This window comes from Pelodiscus sinensis, chromosome 3, assembly GCF_049634645.1.
Source record: "Pelodiscus sinensis isolate JC-2024 chromosome 3, ASM4963464v1, whole genome shotgun sequence".
Taxonomy (NCBI): domain Eukaryota; kingdom Metazoa; phylum Chordata; order Testudines; family Trionychidae; genus Pelodiscus; species Pelodiscus sinensis.
The window spans coordinates 27,588,384-27,606,753 of record NC_134713.1 but is presented as its reverse complement, the minus strand read 5'-3'; the positions used below and the strand labels follow the sequence as shown (position 1 = coordinate 27,606,753).

At 39.6% G+C, this 18,370-nt stretch overlaps 1 protein-coding gene across 1 annotated transcript in view; it reads left to right on the top strand.

The window, feature by feature from the left end:
- The window catches only part of TAF1B (TATA-box binding protein associated factor, RNA polymerase I subunit B), a 68,698-nt gene extending 50,637 nt beyond the window's left edge, over positions 1 to 18,061 (top strand). The window contains exons 9-15 of the mRNA XM_075923512.1: positions 949 to 1,096; positions 3,535 to 3,712; positions 4,100 to 4,146; positions 7,645 to 7,735; positions 8,224 to 8,294; positions 8,845 to 9,070; positions 12,025 to 18,061. Coding sequence (XP_075779627.1) covers positions 949 to 1,096; positions 3,535 to 3,712; positions 4,100 to 4,146; positions 7,645 to 7,735; positions 8,224 to 8,294; positions 8,845 to 9,070; positions 12,025 to 12,190 — 927 coding nt within the window. The 3' untranslated portion in view covers positions 12,191 to 18,061. The remainder of the gene's footprint in view (positions 1 to 948; positions 1,097 to 3,534; positions 3,713 to 4,099; positions 4,147 to 7,644; positions 7,736 to 8,223; positions 8,295 to 8,844; positions 9,071 to 12,024) is intronic.
- The last annotated feature ends 309 nt before the right edge of the window (positions 18,062 to 18,370 follow it).

Sequence of the window (18,370 nt, the reverse complement as noted above, 5' to 3'; positions counted from 1 at the left end):
ACTCAACAAAATAAGACAAAAATATCCTATCTGTGAGTCAACACTTTTCACGAAAGCAGATCCAGACTAACACGGCTACCCCTCTGATACTTTTAAAAAAGTGATCATTTTATGTCTGACCTATCAGTCCTTTATCCCTTAAGAAAATCTGTACACTATCAAAAGATTAGCCCGAGAACTTAAATTCATAAGTTTGCTAGATGCTTAAAATCATACACTGAATAGACACGTTAGATTAATGGCTTGTCCAACAATCTCTAAATCACTTAACAGTCATCCCTCTCCATGTACCCCTCCCTTTCCTTGCTTTTCTCTCTATGACTGGCGGAGTTGTAATGGGTCACTTAACCTTGAACTGGTCCCTTGAAATAAAAGTTAACTACTTTTGTTAAACTATTTTTCACCTTGCGTTAACTTTGACACCTTGAATAAGTTTTCTAGATCCGAAGAAGAGTTCTGTGTAAGCTTGAAAATTTTCTCTCACCAACAAAACTTGGTCCAATAAAAGATATTGCCTAACTTGCCTGCCCTCCATGTTCTTTATTTCTCAAATAATTCTTTTGCGTTCATTGTGAGTTCTGATCTAGAGTTAATGTTACAGTGAAAGCGTTATCTTTCTTCATGTGACTAATAGATTTGAAAAGAGACAGTTGCAGATTATTTCTGTGATTTAGTATGGGAATTTTTTTGCGTGAAGTTGTTACAGAGCTACAGATTCACTTACTGGTCTTTGAGATTTCATGATTCATTTGCGGTGCTTTAGTTTTAGTCATGAACCATGTTCAAGCTCCAAAGAGCATCCCACATAATACCAGTGCTTGTAGAGGTGATAAAGATAGGGCATGAACATTTCTGTGGAACATTAATGTGGAATTTGAATTAAAAACAAATAGCTAAAGATGCTTGGAGTAAAATAAACATATCTTGAAATTGTATTTTGTTTTTCAGTCTTGGCCTGTGTATGAAGATGTGCATAAGAAGATGTATGAACTTGCAGCATTTTTAGATTTGCCTTGTTTTCCAGCTATAACTAACAGCTGCTTTCTTCATCCAAACATCTTGTGTATAAAATATCTGATGGAAGCTAACTTACCTGGTAAATACTCTCTAAAACATACCATCTAATTATATCTTGGTCTTTGCAGTCTACAAATCTGCTGTAGCTCTCTAGCATAGGAACTGATAAATTATTCACATATGAACCCTATCATACTGTTAGGGTAGTGCTAGCTGCTTCCTTCTAAGTCTCTTTACATTTAGATAGGTACCCCAAAGATAATTGTGACAGAAATAATTTAATAAGTTGGCTGAACATTTAAAATAAGTAATATGAGCTTGATCCTGTAAGGTACTGAGCACCCAGGTTTCAACACTGCAGAGCGATTACTGTCTGCTTACTTTGTTAATATTCCTCCCATGTCCTTAGGACTATTCACGTTATTAAAGTTAAGCATGTGTTCAAGTAATTTGCTGGTTTGGAGGAGAGCACTTGGCAGAATAAAGCCCTGTGTGTGGTACTCATTTTTAATTTAATGAGAGCTGATGTTCATGCCATCATGCATGCGGGCCCACAGCCACTGGGGACCTAAATCCAGAGGTGAAAGCCAGCGCACCCCAATTCAGTGCTCCAGTAAAAAAAAATCTGTGGGCTGGGGCACTCAGCTGCAGCTGCTCCCAGTCAGGCTCCAGGGGCTATCCTGCAGGCTGCCTTGCTAAGAAGTAGGCAGCCAAGCAGGTAAAAGGGACTGGCTGTGTCTGCATGCACTCCCTCGCCCAGTCCAGGGCTGCCCCAACCCCTAGACTCCCGCATCCTTTAGGGAGGACAGGGGGCTGCAGCTGCATGTACCCAGAACTTTGCTACTCTTCTCTTCCCCTATCAGGGTGTGAGGGGAAAGTATAAGCTTGCGTGGCTTTCTCTCAATCCCAGCTGCCCAGGGGAGGGGCAGAGGAGACATCACACAAATTTTTTTGTTAACTGTTAGATTTTGTGGTGCACAGTTCTAGAAATGTGTGACCCTCCCTCCTTTAGAATTATGATACATTAAACATGGCCTGTCCTTTTAAGGCAGGCATGTCCAAAGTCCGGCCCACGGGCCAATTGCGGCCCGTGTTCCGATTTAATACGGCCCCCGCTTCCTCCCCCTCTCCTGGCTCCCCGGCGCTCTTTTGAACTGGCGCGCCCAGCGCGCCGCTTCCGGCTGCGCCGCCGCTGCCCATGGCCTCCGTGGTCCTAGAGCCTGTCCTGTAGGGCACGTCCGCAGCCCCGCTCCCCCGCTCGGCTGCAGGTTCGCCCTGCCCCCGGGCCGCTGTGAGGCCGGCGTGCCCTGCGCTCTCAGCTCGCCTCCGACCCTGCGGGCCCTCCGCCTTGGGGCTGAGAGTGCGGGGACGGCCCTCACGCATGTTCACTTCTTCAAATCTGGCCCTCTTTGAAAAAAGTTTGGACACCCCTGTTTTAAGGGAAAACTTTTGTACCCAGTGAATCACCAAAAAGAGGACTGATATTTAAAAACATCTCAATTTCTAACCTTTTCAGAGGGAAGACCTTTCAACCTGGAATCCAGAAGCTTTAACCTTCTTTGAATATTAATCTGATTTTGAATAAGTTATATATGCTACTGTATGTTAACATTTAATTGTAACTGTCTTAATAAAAAAAACTTTAAGTATATTATTTACTGTTTAAATATATTGGAACTTCCTAGTATAAGAGGTGCTATTATTGGTAACATTAATATTTTCAGGAATTTTAGTGGTTTTCTCTGTAATGGTGAAGATTGGAAAGTTTAAGACCAGGTCTTGTACTAATTTAACTCCTTTCTAGCTGCTATGGGAATAGAAAATATAGCCGAATTTATGTACTTTAGTCAGAATTCAGAAAAATATTGCTACTCTTTCTGAAATCTGATGATGTAATCAGTTGCTAAATTTCTTGCTAAACTGGAAAGGTAAGAGATTTGGAGATTTTGTACTAGTGAAAATAAGTATCTAGTAATATCGGACTGTTCAGATGGAGTAAAGCTGGTGTTTGAATAATATTGATGTCTTTGATTTCTGTGCTTTACAAAGAGAGTAGTTAAGATTAGCACTGTAAACTTCGAACTGTGTCACTTTAGGCCTTGTTTCTGAAAACACTTACTCATACCTTTAATTTTATTACTGGGTGTAGTCTTATTTAGATGTACAGGACTACTTGAAGTCATAAAGTTAGACCCTGATCCTGAATGAGTTAAAGTTTGTACAACGTGTATTTAAGATCTGTCATGCCTAGGATATAACCATGTGGGCTAGCAAAATCATTATTTCATTCACACAATGGAAGTGTAATTATCTCTATTTCATAGCCCAGCACAATTTAAAATATATATTACCTCATAGGAGTGTTCTCATGGTTAATTTAGTTTAATATTAGTAAAGATTTTTTTTTTAAATCTGTACATTTATAAGGTGTTAGAAACTGGTACATTGCTAGCTGACCTATTTAGGGTGACTGTACAACTTAGTTAATCATATTTTACTTTATTTTTTCCTAATTAGATGAATTGCACAATTGGACTTGTAGAGTGGTTAAAAAGATCAATGTTGGAGAAACAGACTTTCTGACACTTGATCCTGTGAATAAATCAACAAGGAAAGTAAAATATGATGTTCTTGCTGCAGCCCTCATTATAGTGGTGCTCAAATTACTATTTTTACTAGATGATCAGTATGAATGGTAAGTATGTTTTATGAGCAAACTTTTACTTGTTGAACTAAAAACTTTTTTTAAACCATTAATTCAGGCCCAAAGAATGGAAGGCAGATTCAATAATAGGCAATGTCAATTTCTTGCTAGACCTCATGATCTATTATATAATGCTAATATACTTTAGCTAACTAATAATTTTAGTTTAAAAGTAAGCAGTAGTGCACATCTCAGATGACTTATATTGGCAACTTACATTGTTTTAAAGTTGGCATTACAGTTAAAAGGGGTGGAATTTTTGGTGTCAGCAGTTTTGTTTTAAATACGACTAAAAAAAGTTTCAGCAGTGGAAAGTATTATTCCAAAAAACAGTCCTCCTGATATATAAAATAAAATTTATGTATTAATTTTTTTCAGGTTACATGCAAGCTTTGCTAGAAAAAGAAATCAAAAGAACAAAGAAGGTACTTAATATGTCAGTGAAAAGAATCTAATAATATTTTTTAATGAAATTTTATAATAAAACTAAGTAGAGCATGAACTTACTGAGCCTTGTAAGTTTTCTGCCTTTTTTTAATCAATTACTCCTTTGTAGTACATTTAAAAATCTAGAAGCCCATTTGCACAGAGTTGTTGGATCTACATTAGTACAGTAATTACTCATTTAACACATGCCTGCTTAACACGTTTTTGCCACAGCACGATTTTTTTTAGGGAACTTTTTCAAATAACAGGACCGCCCCCAAAATAACACGAAAATAATCAAGTGGCAGACTACTTCGTCCAGTGGTATAAGTTGGTGAAAACAGTGGTAATACATATGAGCGGATGAATACACGTGGTCACAGCGCTCCTCCGCTCACTCACGTGTTTCTTTGTGTTTTGACAAACTGCGACAACTTGTGTTGCTAGATATCTTGTGTTGCTAAATGTCTAACATTGACAACTGAGCACCAACAAAAAATTGACTTTGCTTCCACCATCACCTGAAATCCAACCCCCACCTTTTCCATTATTTTTAATGGGAAAATTGACCCTGCATAGCACGTTTTCGCTTAGCACGAACATTTTTAGAAACACATCTGTAGTGTTAAATGAGGAATTGCTGTATGTACATTTGTAGTGTTAACTATGTTAACTAAATTTTAAATGTTAGTTTGTAGTGTTGACCTAAATTGGATAGAAATTTTAAAAGTTTACACTTAAGACAAAACACAAACTTTATTCTCTCTTTCTGAAAAATATTTAAAGTTTTAATAGCTTCTGTTGTTTCTGCACTTTAATTTTTTGAATATAACTTAAAAATTTTGGTTTTTGTGTATTTTGTTCTTCATGAAATGTACCCCACTACTTTTTGGAGTAAACAATATCTTGTATGTCCAACAATTAGTTCATAGAATCATAGGGTTGGAAGAGACCTTAGTAGTTCATCAAATCCACCCCCCTGCTTAAAACAGGACCAATCCCAACTAAATCATCCCAACCAGGGCTTTCTCAAGCCAGGGCTTAAATCCTCTGTGGGAAAAACACCTCAGCAGCGACGGGGAAAACACCTCAGCAGCCTAACACTGTGGCATTTAATTTCAGAAAGGGGAACCACACAAAAATGAGGAGGTTGGTTAAACAGAAATTAAAAGGTACAATGGCAAAAGTAAAATCTCTGCAACCTGCATGGAAACTTTTCCAAGATGCCATAATAGAGGCCCATATTAAATGTATACCCCAAATTAAAAAATACAGTAAGTAAGAGAACCAAAAAAATGCCACAGGGGCTTAACAACCAAGTAAAAGAAGCAATGAGAGATAAAAATACATCTTTTAAAAAGTGGAAATCAGATCCTAGTTAGGAAAATAGAAAAGAGCATAAACGCTGTCAAATTAAGTGTAAAAATATAATAAAAGCCAAAAGGGAGTTTGAATATCAGCTAACGAAAAACTTAAAAAGTAATAGCAAAATGTTTTTTAAGTACATCAGAAGCAGGAAGCCTGCTAAACAACCAGTAGGGCCCTTGGACAATTGAGATGCTAAAGGAGCACTCAAAGATGATAAAGTCATTGCAGAGAAACTAAACAGATTCTTTGCTTCAGTCTTCATGGCTAAGGATGTTACAAAGATTCCCAATCCTGAGCCATTCTTTTTAGGTGACAAATTTGAGGAATTGTTACAGATTGAGGTGTCATTAGAGGAGGTTTTGGAACAAATAGTTAAGCTGAACAGTAACAAGTCATTGGTACCAGATGTCATTCATCCAAGAGTTCTGAAAGAACTCAAATGTGAAATTGCAGAACTATTAACTGTGGTTTGCAAACTATCCTTTAAATCAGCTTCTATACCTAATGACTGGAAGATAGCTAACATGATGCCAATATTTTAAAAGGGCTCTACAGGTGATCCTGACAATTACAGTCTGGTAAGTGTAACATCAGTACTGGGCAAATTAGTTGAAAGTATAGTAAAGAATAAAATAGTCAGACATATAGATAAACATAATTTGTTGGGGGAAAGTCAATATAGTTTCTGTAAAGGGAAATCATGCCTTACTAATCTACTAGAGTTCTTTGAGGGGGCTCAACAAACAAGTGAACAAGAGGGATCCAGCGGATATAGTATACTTAGATTTCCAGAAAGCCTTTGACAAGATCCATCACCACAGGCTCTTAAGTAAAATAAGTTGTCATGGGCGAAAAAGGAAGGTCCTCTCATGAACTGATAACTGGTTAAAACACAGGAAACAAAGGGTGGGAATAAATAGAGAGAGGTAACTATTGGTATCTGCAAAATGAGCCGTGGATATCTGCATCCATATCCACAGAGGTCTAGAGGAGGCCAATACCAGATGCTCCAGAGAGAGTGAAAATAACAGGTAATCATCACATGTTCCCTCTCCTGTCATCCATTTCCAGACAAACCATTCCTACCCATCTTGGCTAATTGCCGTTGATGGACCTAACCTCCGTGAACTTATCTATATCTTTCTTGAACCCTGTTAAAGCCCTGGTCTTCACAACCTCTTCTGGCAAGGAGTTCCACAGGTCAACCGTGCACTGCATGAAGAAAAACTTCCTTTTGTTTGTTTTAAACCTATGGCCTATTAATTTTATTTGGTGACCCTGCTAGTTCTTATATTGTGGGAATAAGTAAATAACTTTTCCTTATTCACTTTTTCCACACCAGTCATGATTTTATAGACCTCTATCATATGCCCTCATAGTCCCCTCTTTTCTAAGATGAAAAGTTCAAGTATTTTTAATCTCTCTTCAAATGGAATCCTTCCATGGAACCAGTTCCAAACCCTTAATCATTTTTGGTGCCCCTATCTGAACCTTTTCCAATGCCAATATATCTTTTTTGGGATGAGGCGACCACATCTCTACGCAATATTCAAGATGTGGCTGTACCATGGATTCATATAGGGGCAATAAGTTCTCTGTCTTATTCTCTATCCCTTTTTTTAATGATTCCTAACATTCCATTTGCTTTTTTCACTGCTGCTGCACACTGAGTGGATGTTTTCAGAGAACTATCCACAGTGACGCCAAGATCTCTCTCGAGTAGCTGTAGCTAAATTAGTCCTCATGATATTGTATGTATAGTTGGGATTATTTTTTCTAATGTGCATTAATTTACATTTATCACCATTAAATTTTATTTGCCATTTTGTTGCCCGATCACTTATTTTGGTGAGATCTTTTTGAAGTGTAAAGTGTTTATATGTGCTGAGCTGAAGACATACAATTCATTCCCACCATGGTGGATTGTTCACATCCCTGATGCTATCCTATAAGTTTCTTTACTGTCTGCTGCTTTACATATTTTTAAGGGTATCTAGAGTCTAGGATATGCATGTTTATACACTTGTTGAAAAAGAGTCTTAGGGTCTAACTGCTGGTACCTTTCTAACATTCTATATTTTGTGTGCTCTATCACTTTTCCTATAACTGAATTTTGGATTTTATTTTAGAGTGCCCATGGTTTGATTTCAAAAAATGGTACACAATTATAAAGAAGTCTCTGGATGTGGAACAGAAGAAATTAGATGAAGAAAGAGCCCGGTTTGTTACTTAGTATCTCTCTCTTTTTGAAGCTGAAAGTCTTGGGTGAAATTCTGGCCTAGCTGGCTTCACTGGGGCCAGGATTTCACCCTATTTTTGTCACTTGAGCTTGGAGTAAAGCAAATTTAATAAATCCCTGTGCTCTTTCTCCCATCACACGTAGAACTTTGGCCTGATATATCAATTAAATGGAAACTTTCTGTGACCAGTGACTGAATTATTAATGCTTTCAAAATTAATTACAATAAAAGGTGAAAAATTGTTGAGGAGCACTTCTAGCCCTGCTCCAGTAGTTTGAAGGAAGACTTCTCTTATGTATATTGGGGAGTAATGGTAATGGGCACTTGCCAACTTGAGGTTATTCCTAAAATATTGGATAGTTATAGTAACAATCCTGAGAAATGACTGTCTTTTCTTGTTTGTTTGAATATGATTGTGCTGGTTTTTTGTTGTTTTTTTCCACTGAGTTGTATTTTTTTCATTGATAGGTGTCTGTGGAAATGTGAAAAACCACTATTTTATTCAGCCAAGGAAAAATACATAGTCCTTAAGAGAAGACGTGAGTATAATTTTCTTTAGCCAACAATGTGAGCAGTACAATGCTAATATTTTTTGTCTTTTTCCCTGTTCAAGTTTTTGTTTGCCAAAGGGATTTAGAATGAGAGTACCAGAATACATTGTTTATATTACAAGGACTTGAAATGGACTTTTCAATAATTGAACTTTTGTCCTTTTTATGCTATTTCATTATGTATAAAGGCAACCTGTATTTTTAAGCTTTCTTTTTACTGTATTTTTATTGTAAAGATATTGGGAAAGTCTGTTTGATTTTTTTCCTCTATAATTTCTCTTTACTCACATGGGGTCAAAACTTTACTAATAGTTCCAGTTACAACAGAGGTTTTTAGAATATACTGGAACTTGTTTATTCTTCTTGGTTTTTACATTTGAAATTAATTTCAGGTTTTCTTTATATATCATGGAGAGGTAGAAAAAACACAAATTCAAATTATCTATTTAAAACAGGATTTTAATGTACTGTGTAAAAAGGTAAAGTCTGTGGGAAAATGTGACATTTGTGGCTTAGGTTCTGTTTCCTCTTTGTACAGAAACGGTAGTGAACTTACAAAGACAGTTTGGCTCACTGTCTGGTTCAATGCAAGTTTCTGAAAAGCAAAAACCTTCAAGTTTCCAGTTAAATTGGGCTGAAGAAAATACAGATGGGATTTGTTTTCATGGGCATATCTTAGAAGGAATTTTGCAAGAAAAGGATAATTCACTTACAACCACGAACACCAAGTATTGGTTGTGTACAGTTAAACTGTGTAATGAGAAGTGAGTATTTGACGCTACTTTGTTGACTCATGTTTGTTGAATATTCATGAAAAAGTAAGATGTTTTATTTCTATTTAATGAGATATTTAGTATGCGAGCAGCACACTTGAGGCTGTGCATTGGCTAGTGACTTCACTATGCTGAGCTATTATGTGATTGGCCATGGGTTGGAAAAGCCATACTGTTGTATGCAATAGGTGCTGTCAAACTAACATAGTATGTTATTTTTGGACAGGATTACAGCTTGGTGGATAAAGGTAATAGTGCTGATAATAGTGTTGATACTTCTGTAAAGTATTTGCCTTAGTATCACAAAATATTTTGATTTAAAACTAGAATTATATAAAATTAATATAGCACACATTAAGGGTCTATCTACACTGCACCCTTATCTTGAAACAAGCTACGCAATTTGAGCTATGCAAATTGTCCAGCTTATTTTCAGAGAATTTCAAAATAGAGTGCTATTCTGAAATGTTCCTTAATCCTCCTGGAACAATGTTTACAGGGATATCTGAATACTGTTCCCATTCTGAAATAATGGGAACGAACACTGTCAAGATGCAGAGAATGCTGTTTCGGGATACTGGAAGTATCCCAAAATAGTGCTGCTGTCTGGACACACCGTAAGTGGATTAATAGCTGGCTACTTCCATCTGAATGCAGAAAACTGCTCAGGAGAACATTAATGTTTAATAGCATTTACCTCTTTGAGGGACAGGGAAAGGAATTTACATCTCAGATGGGCTGTGTCTACATTGGCAAGATTTTCTTCTTTTGCCCAAAATCTTGCCACCTGTCTACACTGTCCGCGAGTATTTGCGCAAGAACACTGACGTTCTAATGTACGAAATCAGTGCTTCTTGTGTAAATAGTCTGATGCTCCCGCTCAGGGATAAGCCCTCTTGCTCAAGTATTCTTGAGCAAGAGGCCAGTGTAGACCAGCAACATTAATTTCTTGCGCAAGAAAGCCCGATGGCTAAAATGGCCATCGGAGCTTTCTTACGCAAGAGAGCATCTACACTGACATGGATGCTTTTGCACAAAAGCACATCTTTTGCGCAAAGTCATGCCAGTGTAGACGCAGCCATGGTGTTTCTCTCTACCCTGTAAAATCCTGATTCTTTAGACAAGGTGGCTTGGCCAAAGGCTGTTGCTACAAGATCATTCCATGCAAAGCAAACCAATCCCTGTTCAGCCAACAGATTTCGATGGGGATGAGGAAAGGATGCTAAGGCCAGGTCTTCTCTAGGCCTGGGAAATTGGGTTAAGGTATTCAACTCCAGCTATGTAAAATTTGTAGCTGGAGTGGGCTTACTTCAATCTGAGCTTGGCGCCATCTTCAGAGAGGGAGGTCGTTGGGAACAAATGCTCCTGTTGGCTTCCCTTACTCCTTGCAACTGCAAGGAGTACAGGTGGTGGCCGGAGCCTCAGCATTCGATTTACAGGTCGTAAATAGACCCATTAAATCAAATGCCAGAAGAGTGATCTTTGGTGTGATGAGTGAACTCATGTCCTGAGAGATTGAAGATCATCTTGGGGTCACACTGCATGAATGAGTTTCTGCTGTCTTTTGTAGGAGAAGATTGGGATAGTTGAATTAAATAAATCTCATTGCATTTTGGGCCAGTATATTGTACACCCAAGTCTTAAGTGTGATATTTTATAGTAAATAAAATCTTATGAAAACAAGCACTACAATACAGGATGAACCTCTCTAGTCTGGCACACTCTGGTCAAGCCACATCTGTGATCCAGCATGATTTTAGTTAGCTGAGTGTCCACTTCTCATGGGTGTGGCCAAGTTTCCTGTGGTCCATTTAAAATTTGTTTACAGCCACTAATCCTGACTCTGTTCTGTGCTATTGTTTAGCCCTAATTTCCCCCTAAATGTCTTCTCTGAGCCCAGTAAGCAGTGGAAAATGTTGGTAACGCGGCTAGACAATAATGGCCTCCTTAACAAAATTAATTTTAATTAAGTATAAAATCCCAAAAATTCAAATGCCATATAATCCTGATTTTAAAATCTTGCTATTCAAACAATGAGGCTTATGCTTCCTAAAACCAAAAAGTGCTAAGAACGTCAGTGGAGATTTGTTTTAAGTAATCATACATATAATAGTCAGCTATTATGAAATAATGATTCTAGGGAGAAGTGTTTAAGGAAAATGTATTTAAAGATAAAAACTGCATTGTACAGTAAAGGTCCAATCAGTGTGGAGAGCAGAGGTGCTTGACTTTTTTCAGCCTCAAAACAAAAACTTAGTTCTCCACTCCAGCAACATTTGACAGGAGAAAGCTTGCTGCAGTACCCCAATTATGGCCAACATATTAAGTGTACTAGCTGAATGTTCATTTCTGCTAAAAATGAATAGTAGAAAAATAGTTAATGCTAACAATTTAAATTGTCATCAGTAGTTTCAGAATTACATCAGTTACGACGAATACAAGCGAGTCACACCCTTTGGAGCAGCTATTGTTCCAGGCAGTCTGCAAATTGGAACACATCATGACTGCACCTAATATATTCTGTTTACATTTAAAAGGTTTTGCTCCTCATAAATGGAGAAAGGGGAAGAGGAGAGAAATAATTTTTAAGTGATATCTTAGATTTGACGGCCAAACTTTTTCAATCTGTAGTGGCAGGATCATGGAAAACACAGTTTTAGTTAAGACCAACATGTACCTGCTTTTGGGAAACACAGACAGTTCACCATTCTTCCCTGTTGCTAGAACTGCAACCTAACCTAACTGGTTTGTGGCCCCAGTCTTACAAAAAATACTCCATGACTCTGAGTGGGTCCATAGATTGGAGCCATAGATCAATAACGGTACTTACGATATAATAAAACCAGTCTAATTAGAGGAAAACTCAAGTATGTTTGAATGTCAACTAGACTAATGTGTGATTTAGGGTATACTTACCTTGTGGTTTTTCTGTTTTGTTTTTGTAGGATATGTGGCCATCTGACACACTATAAAGAATCAGACTTTCCTCAGAGCTACCAGTTTGTGTTAAACCTGTTCTCCTTCCTTCTAAGGGTACCAGCCTCTCTCATCCATGAAGAGGTGTGTTTAATAGAACACAAATTGTTTAAAACAAAACTCAGGAGAAGGTAATGCAAAACAAAACATTCATGTTGAAGAAAATGGAAAGTTCTAAAGATCATGGAACTATTGAATGGTAACTGAAAAAGTTAAGAACTATGGCCCTAGTCCTTCTACTGGAAACAAGCAACAGACCCTTACACCTGCACAAAGCTCCACTGATCCCAGCATGATGTTGTATGGATGCATCTGACACTGCTGGTCTGATTGCCAGATCAATGGTTTCACCATATCTGCGTTACGAAGAACAATGGGAAACTACATGAGGGAAGAAGTTACTGAAGCAACAGCTTCCCAAAGTATACATTCACTTGTTGCATTAAATAGGAAATGTATTAAAGTCGTATTTTGGGGTATACATACATACTTGCATGTGTCTTGAGTACAAAGGGCAGCAAATAGGCATCTAGATTATATTAATTGTTTAATAGTATCAGAAGGGTGCCATGTTAGTCTGTATCGGCAAAAACGAGGATTCTAAAGGCACCTTAAAGACTAGCATACTTTTCTGGGCATAAGCTTTCATGGGCAAAAACCCACTTTGTCCGATGGAGGGGTGCATGTAGGGGTCCAACTCCTAGTAGGGACCACAAATGTTCCCAAATTAAATTATACTAAAGTCAGCTGTCATCTAGAAGGATTAACGTGAAAAAGCACGTCCCATCTGGGAGTGGGCTCTCCGGGTTTGTCCACATAGCAAGGAAAAACATGCAGCCTGGGCTATGTCAACTGGTTTGGGCTGCAGTGCTGTTTTCATTGCTGTGTAGACTTTAGGCCTTAGGCTAGAGCCCTGAACTCTGGGATCCTCCCACCCCACAGGATTCTGGTGACGGGGAGCCATTGTGAGCCCAGAAGTCTATACACAGAAACAGCCCTGCAGTCTGAGCCAGCCACAGATATTTGTGTCTCAAGAGAGCACAGTACAAGTATATGTATAGACATAATCTTAAAGAACTTTCCCATGAGCCAGGAGTCCAGGTTGCAGACAATCCCAGAAAGTGGCCAGTGCAGTGGGTCCTCTTTGGATATGGTGGTCAGGTCCCTTCTGAAAGGGTTTTTATAATCCGTTGGATTTAAATAAAATTATCAAGTTGCGGTCTAAAGACTGAGACTGGATCTGCCTTCCTCTAACTAATACTGTGGAGCACACAACATGTGGCCATCACTTAAGGGATGTTCTGCTTCCCACGGTCCAGCCAGATTGGAAAGCAGCTGAGCCTCGCCTTGAGATGCCCAAAGGTGCCCTCCACTACTACGTGGGCACTGGCATTGAAGCGTTCCTGTGAGTAGTTAAGGTGGTTGGTACAGAACTTCATGAACCAGGGCAAGAGAAGGTAGGCCATGTCCCCCATGATGCAGTGGCACGTCCACATCCCTGACCCTGATGGTGCGGTCAGTGAAAGAAGTGCAGTCTTCCAGCTTCTGGCAGGTGCTGGAGTTTCGAAACATGCGGGTGTTGTGTGCCTTCTCTGAGCAGCCGACGAAGATGTTGGAGAACTGCTTGCGGTGGTTGACGAGGGACTGCAGGACAATTGAGAAGTACCCCATGAAGTTGATATAGACAGATGACCACTGGCCAGAGGCCCGGATGGGGATTTGGGTGCTGTCAGTAGTTCCCCTGCAGTTGGGGAAGCCCATGTTGGCAAAGCTGGTGATGATGGGGTCCGCATTGCTGAGATTGATGACCCTACGCAGCAGGATGGTGTTGATGGCCCACACCACCTGTAGAAGGAGACAAACAATCACAGAGGTGCCAGAACCCTTGGGAGGTCCTGAGCCCCTTCCCCCTACAGCCCCTATGTAGCCCCATTCCCTGGCAGGACTGTGTGAGGGCAGGACTAAAAAACTGCCCAGGGAAGAGGGCTTCCCACCTGCAGCTCCCCTCCCCCTTTCCCTAGAGTGCCCTATTCCAGCACCATCAGTTCACCACCTTCCTGGGACTATAGCCTAGGAGAGTGCCATACTTGCATGACGAGGGCCCTGACAGTCGACTTCCCCACGCTGAACTGGTTGCCGACAGATCAGTAGCTGTCCAACGTGGCGAACTTCCACACAGCAATGGTGACCTGTTTCTCCATAGTGATGGCGGGTTGAATGTGTGTGTCCTGTCACATGAGGGCAGGGCGTGCCACTCACACAGCTCCAGAAAGGTCTCCTTCCGCATGCAGAAATTCTGGAGCCACTGCTTGTCATCCCACCATTCCATGACGAGCTAGTCCCACTAGTCGGAACTGGTGTCCAGCCTCCAAAAGCCACAGTGCAGTGCAGCTGGAAGAACTGCACTCCCAGGCTATGTCTAGACTACATGTCTCCGTTGACTGAGCCACGTAAAATAGTTTATTCGGCATAGTCAAAGAAGCGGGGATTTAAATAACTCCGCTTCATTAAAATAAAAATGGCCACTGCGCTGTGCTGATGATCAGCTGATCCAGCACAGTGCGGCAGTCTAGACATGGCACGGTCAACAAGAGAAGACTTTGTCGACCACTCCGGTAAACCCCGTTTCACGAGGCATATCGGAGCGGTCGACAAAGGCTTCTCTTTGTCTAGGCTGCCACGCTGTGCCAGATCAGCTGATTGTCGGCACAGCGTGGCGGCCATTTTTATATTAATGAAGCGGGGATTATTTAAATCTCTGCTTCTTTGACTATGCCCAATAAACTATTTTACATGGCTCCATCGACGGAGACATGTAGTCTAGACATAGCCCCAGAAAGGTGGTAGGGTCTCCTTGATCAGCTGGGGGGGTTGCGTTCCTGCAGGGCCAGGAGGGCAGCCTGCAGAAACTGCAGCGTGATAGAGGTGTGCTGTTGACTGCCCAGAGGCAGCTCTGACTCCATGGCTGGATAGCTGAGGTGTCTGCAAGGGCAGCCACAGCAGTCAGAGCAAAGGCTTTGCTGTCCCTCAGTGAAGTTGGCAAGGTGAAGAATCTGAGAAATGGTTGTACGGGGAGAGCCTTTAAGCACAAGTCTCAAATAGCCTCAGGCAGCAGCTCCTGGAAGTAACTGCATCCTGATGCCCAGCCTGCAGTGGTTCCAAGTGGCCTTACATACAATTCAGAATCCAATCAGTGCGGACTCTATTTCAAAATAGCTGAGCACGATTTCGATGAGCTTTTGGGGTATAGACGTTATTTTGAAATAAGCTATTTCGGAATATTTCTTCCAAAATTGCTTATTTAGAAATAAGCGTGCAGTGTAGACATATCCCGAGAGAACTTAGTAGAAAGGCAGTGAAAGTGGTATCCTGTTACATAGAAACAAAAATTTGAAATTTAGGATGGTCTTAAACAGGGAGGCAAAGTAGTGGGCTCGTGATTGTGACATTCTCTAATACCAGGGAAATTATATGGTGCCAACAACAACAAAATCATGTGTGTTGTGAGGGGGAGGGAGGAAACTGAGATGTGACTTCTGTGTTCATTCATACTCAGTGATTCATAGCTCTTGTACAGTGCTTGGGTGCCTTAGGCATATCTAACACCTAAATAGAAATTGTACTGGGCACTTCAGACTAGCATGAAGAGAGAGACCCAGTTCTAATGATCTTGTATCTAAATTGACACAGATATGCATGTGTTTTTATTTCTATAATTTTTATTTAGGTTTTAAGATTTGTTATCTATGTTGACTCCCCCAAGAGATTTTTTTGGGGAAGAAATTTCAGGTGTGGTTATGAGATATGCAGCTCTAATTGCTATTTTTAGCAGCAGTTAAAATTCTTGTTAAAGAATAATGTAAATTTCCTTGTGGCTTGTTTGAAAGAGCTTGTCCTTTTATATGCTGCCTTAATTGTAAACTATTTATCCCTTTATTAGTGGACATACTTTATTCTTGTTACTGTAGGATTTCTCGTTTGTTTCAAGTTTGCTCGCTAAAAGAGACCTTACTATATGCAGTCATAATATTTAAAGTAATTCAAAAGGCTGTATTTAACTTCATTTAAAAGATTGCATACACTTAATTATAGGCACAGCTTTCTTTTAAAACTAGTGGTAAAAACAGTGTGTGCATACTCAAGTCTACAAATATAACAATGCTTCCTTAGATGTTGGAATAAATTAAATTTGTGCTTTACTAAACAGGAATAAAGCTTGCAATTCATCACCAAGCAGTTTGTGCCTCCTGGACACACAGGGTAAGAGTCAGATTTAAAAGTGAAGGGTGTGCCTCTAGTGTGCTTGATGTCAGTCCCATCCAGCTTAATCAGTCAATACTTAGTTGGGGTAATGCATCAACAAGTTGATGAGCCACAGGGTGACTTATCTTCACTCAAGTGTAGTTGTGCTCTCTTGGGACACAACTACGTATGAGTCCACTCAGCACTGCACTGAGGTGGAGCCACATTTCTTAAGCAGACAACTGGGGCTGGATAGCCCAAGGCTAGGGTGTCCACCTCAGCCCGGCAGCTTTACCTACCTATTCTCTGTGTGTTTAAATTTATAATCATTTGCTAACAACACTTAAGGAAAGACAACGTTTTTTGCTTTGCTGTTTACTTTAAAGTACTTGAAAAGGGGAAATGATACAAATGAAAATAATGGACACCTGCTTTGACCTTTCTCATTAAAAACCGAATTGTCATTTTATATTGCATAGATTTAAAAATGTACTAAAATATTTAGCAACTTTAAATCTTTCACCTTGTAAAATTATTAATTATTGATCTACATGAGATTGTGAGTACTTTATAATTTACTCTGTAGTACATATGTATAACCTGGCTTTGGGCAGTGATGGATATTAATGCATGTTTCCCGCTTCAGAAATGTAAATACCGCCTCATGATTTAGAAGAATTCGCAAAACTCAACTTGCCCCTTGTGTTGACTTAGCCAAGGAAGAAAAGAGAAATGATTACACAAAGCATTATCCTTGCTGAGCCTCTACCAACATTTGATTGCAAACATTATGTAATAAGAAATCTTTTATTTTGTGAATGGACTCTTGTGACTCAAAGGAGTTTTAGAAAATTTGAATTGTACCTCCACTTAATTGCCTGTCTCCATTCAAGCACTTGACAGTGTTAAACTAAACAATTTAATTACACAAACCCATTGAAAACAATTTAATAACTGAACTTTTAAAAAAAGCCTTTCCCATTCTCTAAATATAAATCATAAAAATTGATTCCATTCTCTTCTGTCTCTAACATGGTCAACGCCAGTTTTTCTCAACCTTTTTTTTTTATAAAGTAACTCTTTAAAAAAAATTATAAGTACCCCCAGTACTTACAGTTTTCAGACACACCATTTTTTCCCTATCATTGCAACACATTTGTTTAAACAACTTAATCGTAGCCAGATGGGTAATGAAATTTTTGGGTGTAAAAAGTACAAGCATAATAAAGCGCTGTAAAACTTAAAACAAAAATTCAGTTTTCTCCAAATTTCAGTTATATTGATGTACCCTCCCAGACTTCTCTCAAGTACTCCTAAGGGTATTCGTACCACTGGCTGAGAAACACTGGTCTACGCCAGGCATTTAACTTGCCCAGTATATGGGCAAGCTGGGCTGGTTCAGGTTTATTGGCTACATACCCCTGATGTTCACACTTGTAGTATCCCACAGTCTTAGCATAGCTTCTTAAGGCAATGGCTTGTGGGAGATTTTGTAAAGCCTTCTGGCATAATTTGAGAATAAATTAAACTCCCTTAATCCCGTGGAAGAGTTCCGTAAATCTCATTCTCAGAATGGAGGTATGAATAAGCAGTGTTGTTTCCTCAGGAGGCAAATATGGTTTCTGCTGAAGCTCCTAAAAGATATTTATAAGGCATTTCAAGCAGTAGTGCTGATTTGGTAAAGAACAATATGTACATATCTATAAATTACTTGAGGCAGTTGGCACAGAGTAAGGTCTGGAATTATTAAACATTTCACTTAGATTATTGTCTCTTTTTCCTATTACTTTTGGCATAAATGAGCCACCCTTCAGTTTATTACATGTAGGGTTGCCAGGTGTCCGGTATTGTACCGGACAGTCCGGTATTTGTGCACTTGGTCTGGTAAAAAAATCAAAATACCGGCCATGTGCAATGTCCGGTATTTTCTGATTTTTCTGGCTGCGCACCGGACGGAAGCCAGGCGTGGGCAGGGGAGCGGCTGGGAGTCCCGGCTGGGAGGCGGGGTCATGATTGCTGCCGGGAGCCCGCAATTGGTTGAGTGTGAAGGGAAGCCTCCCCCTCACTTGTGCG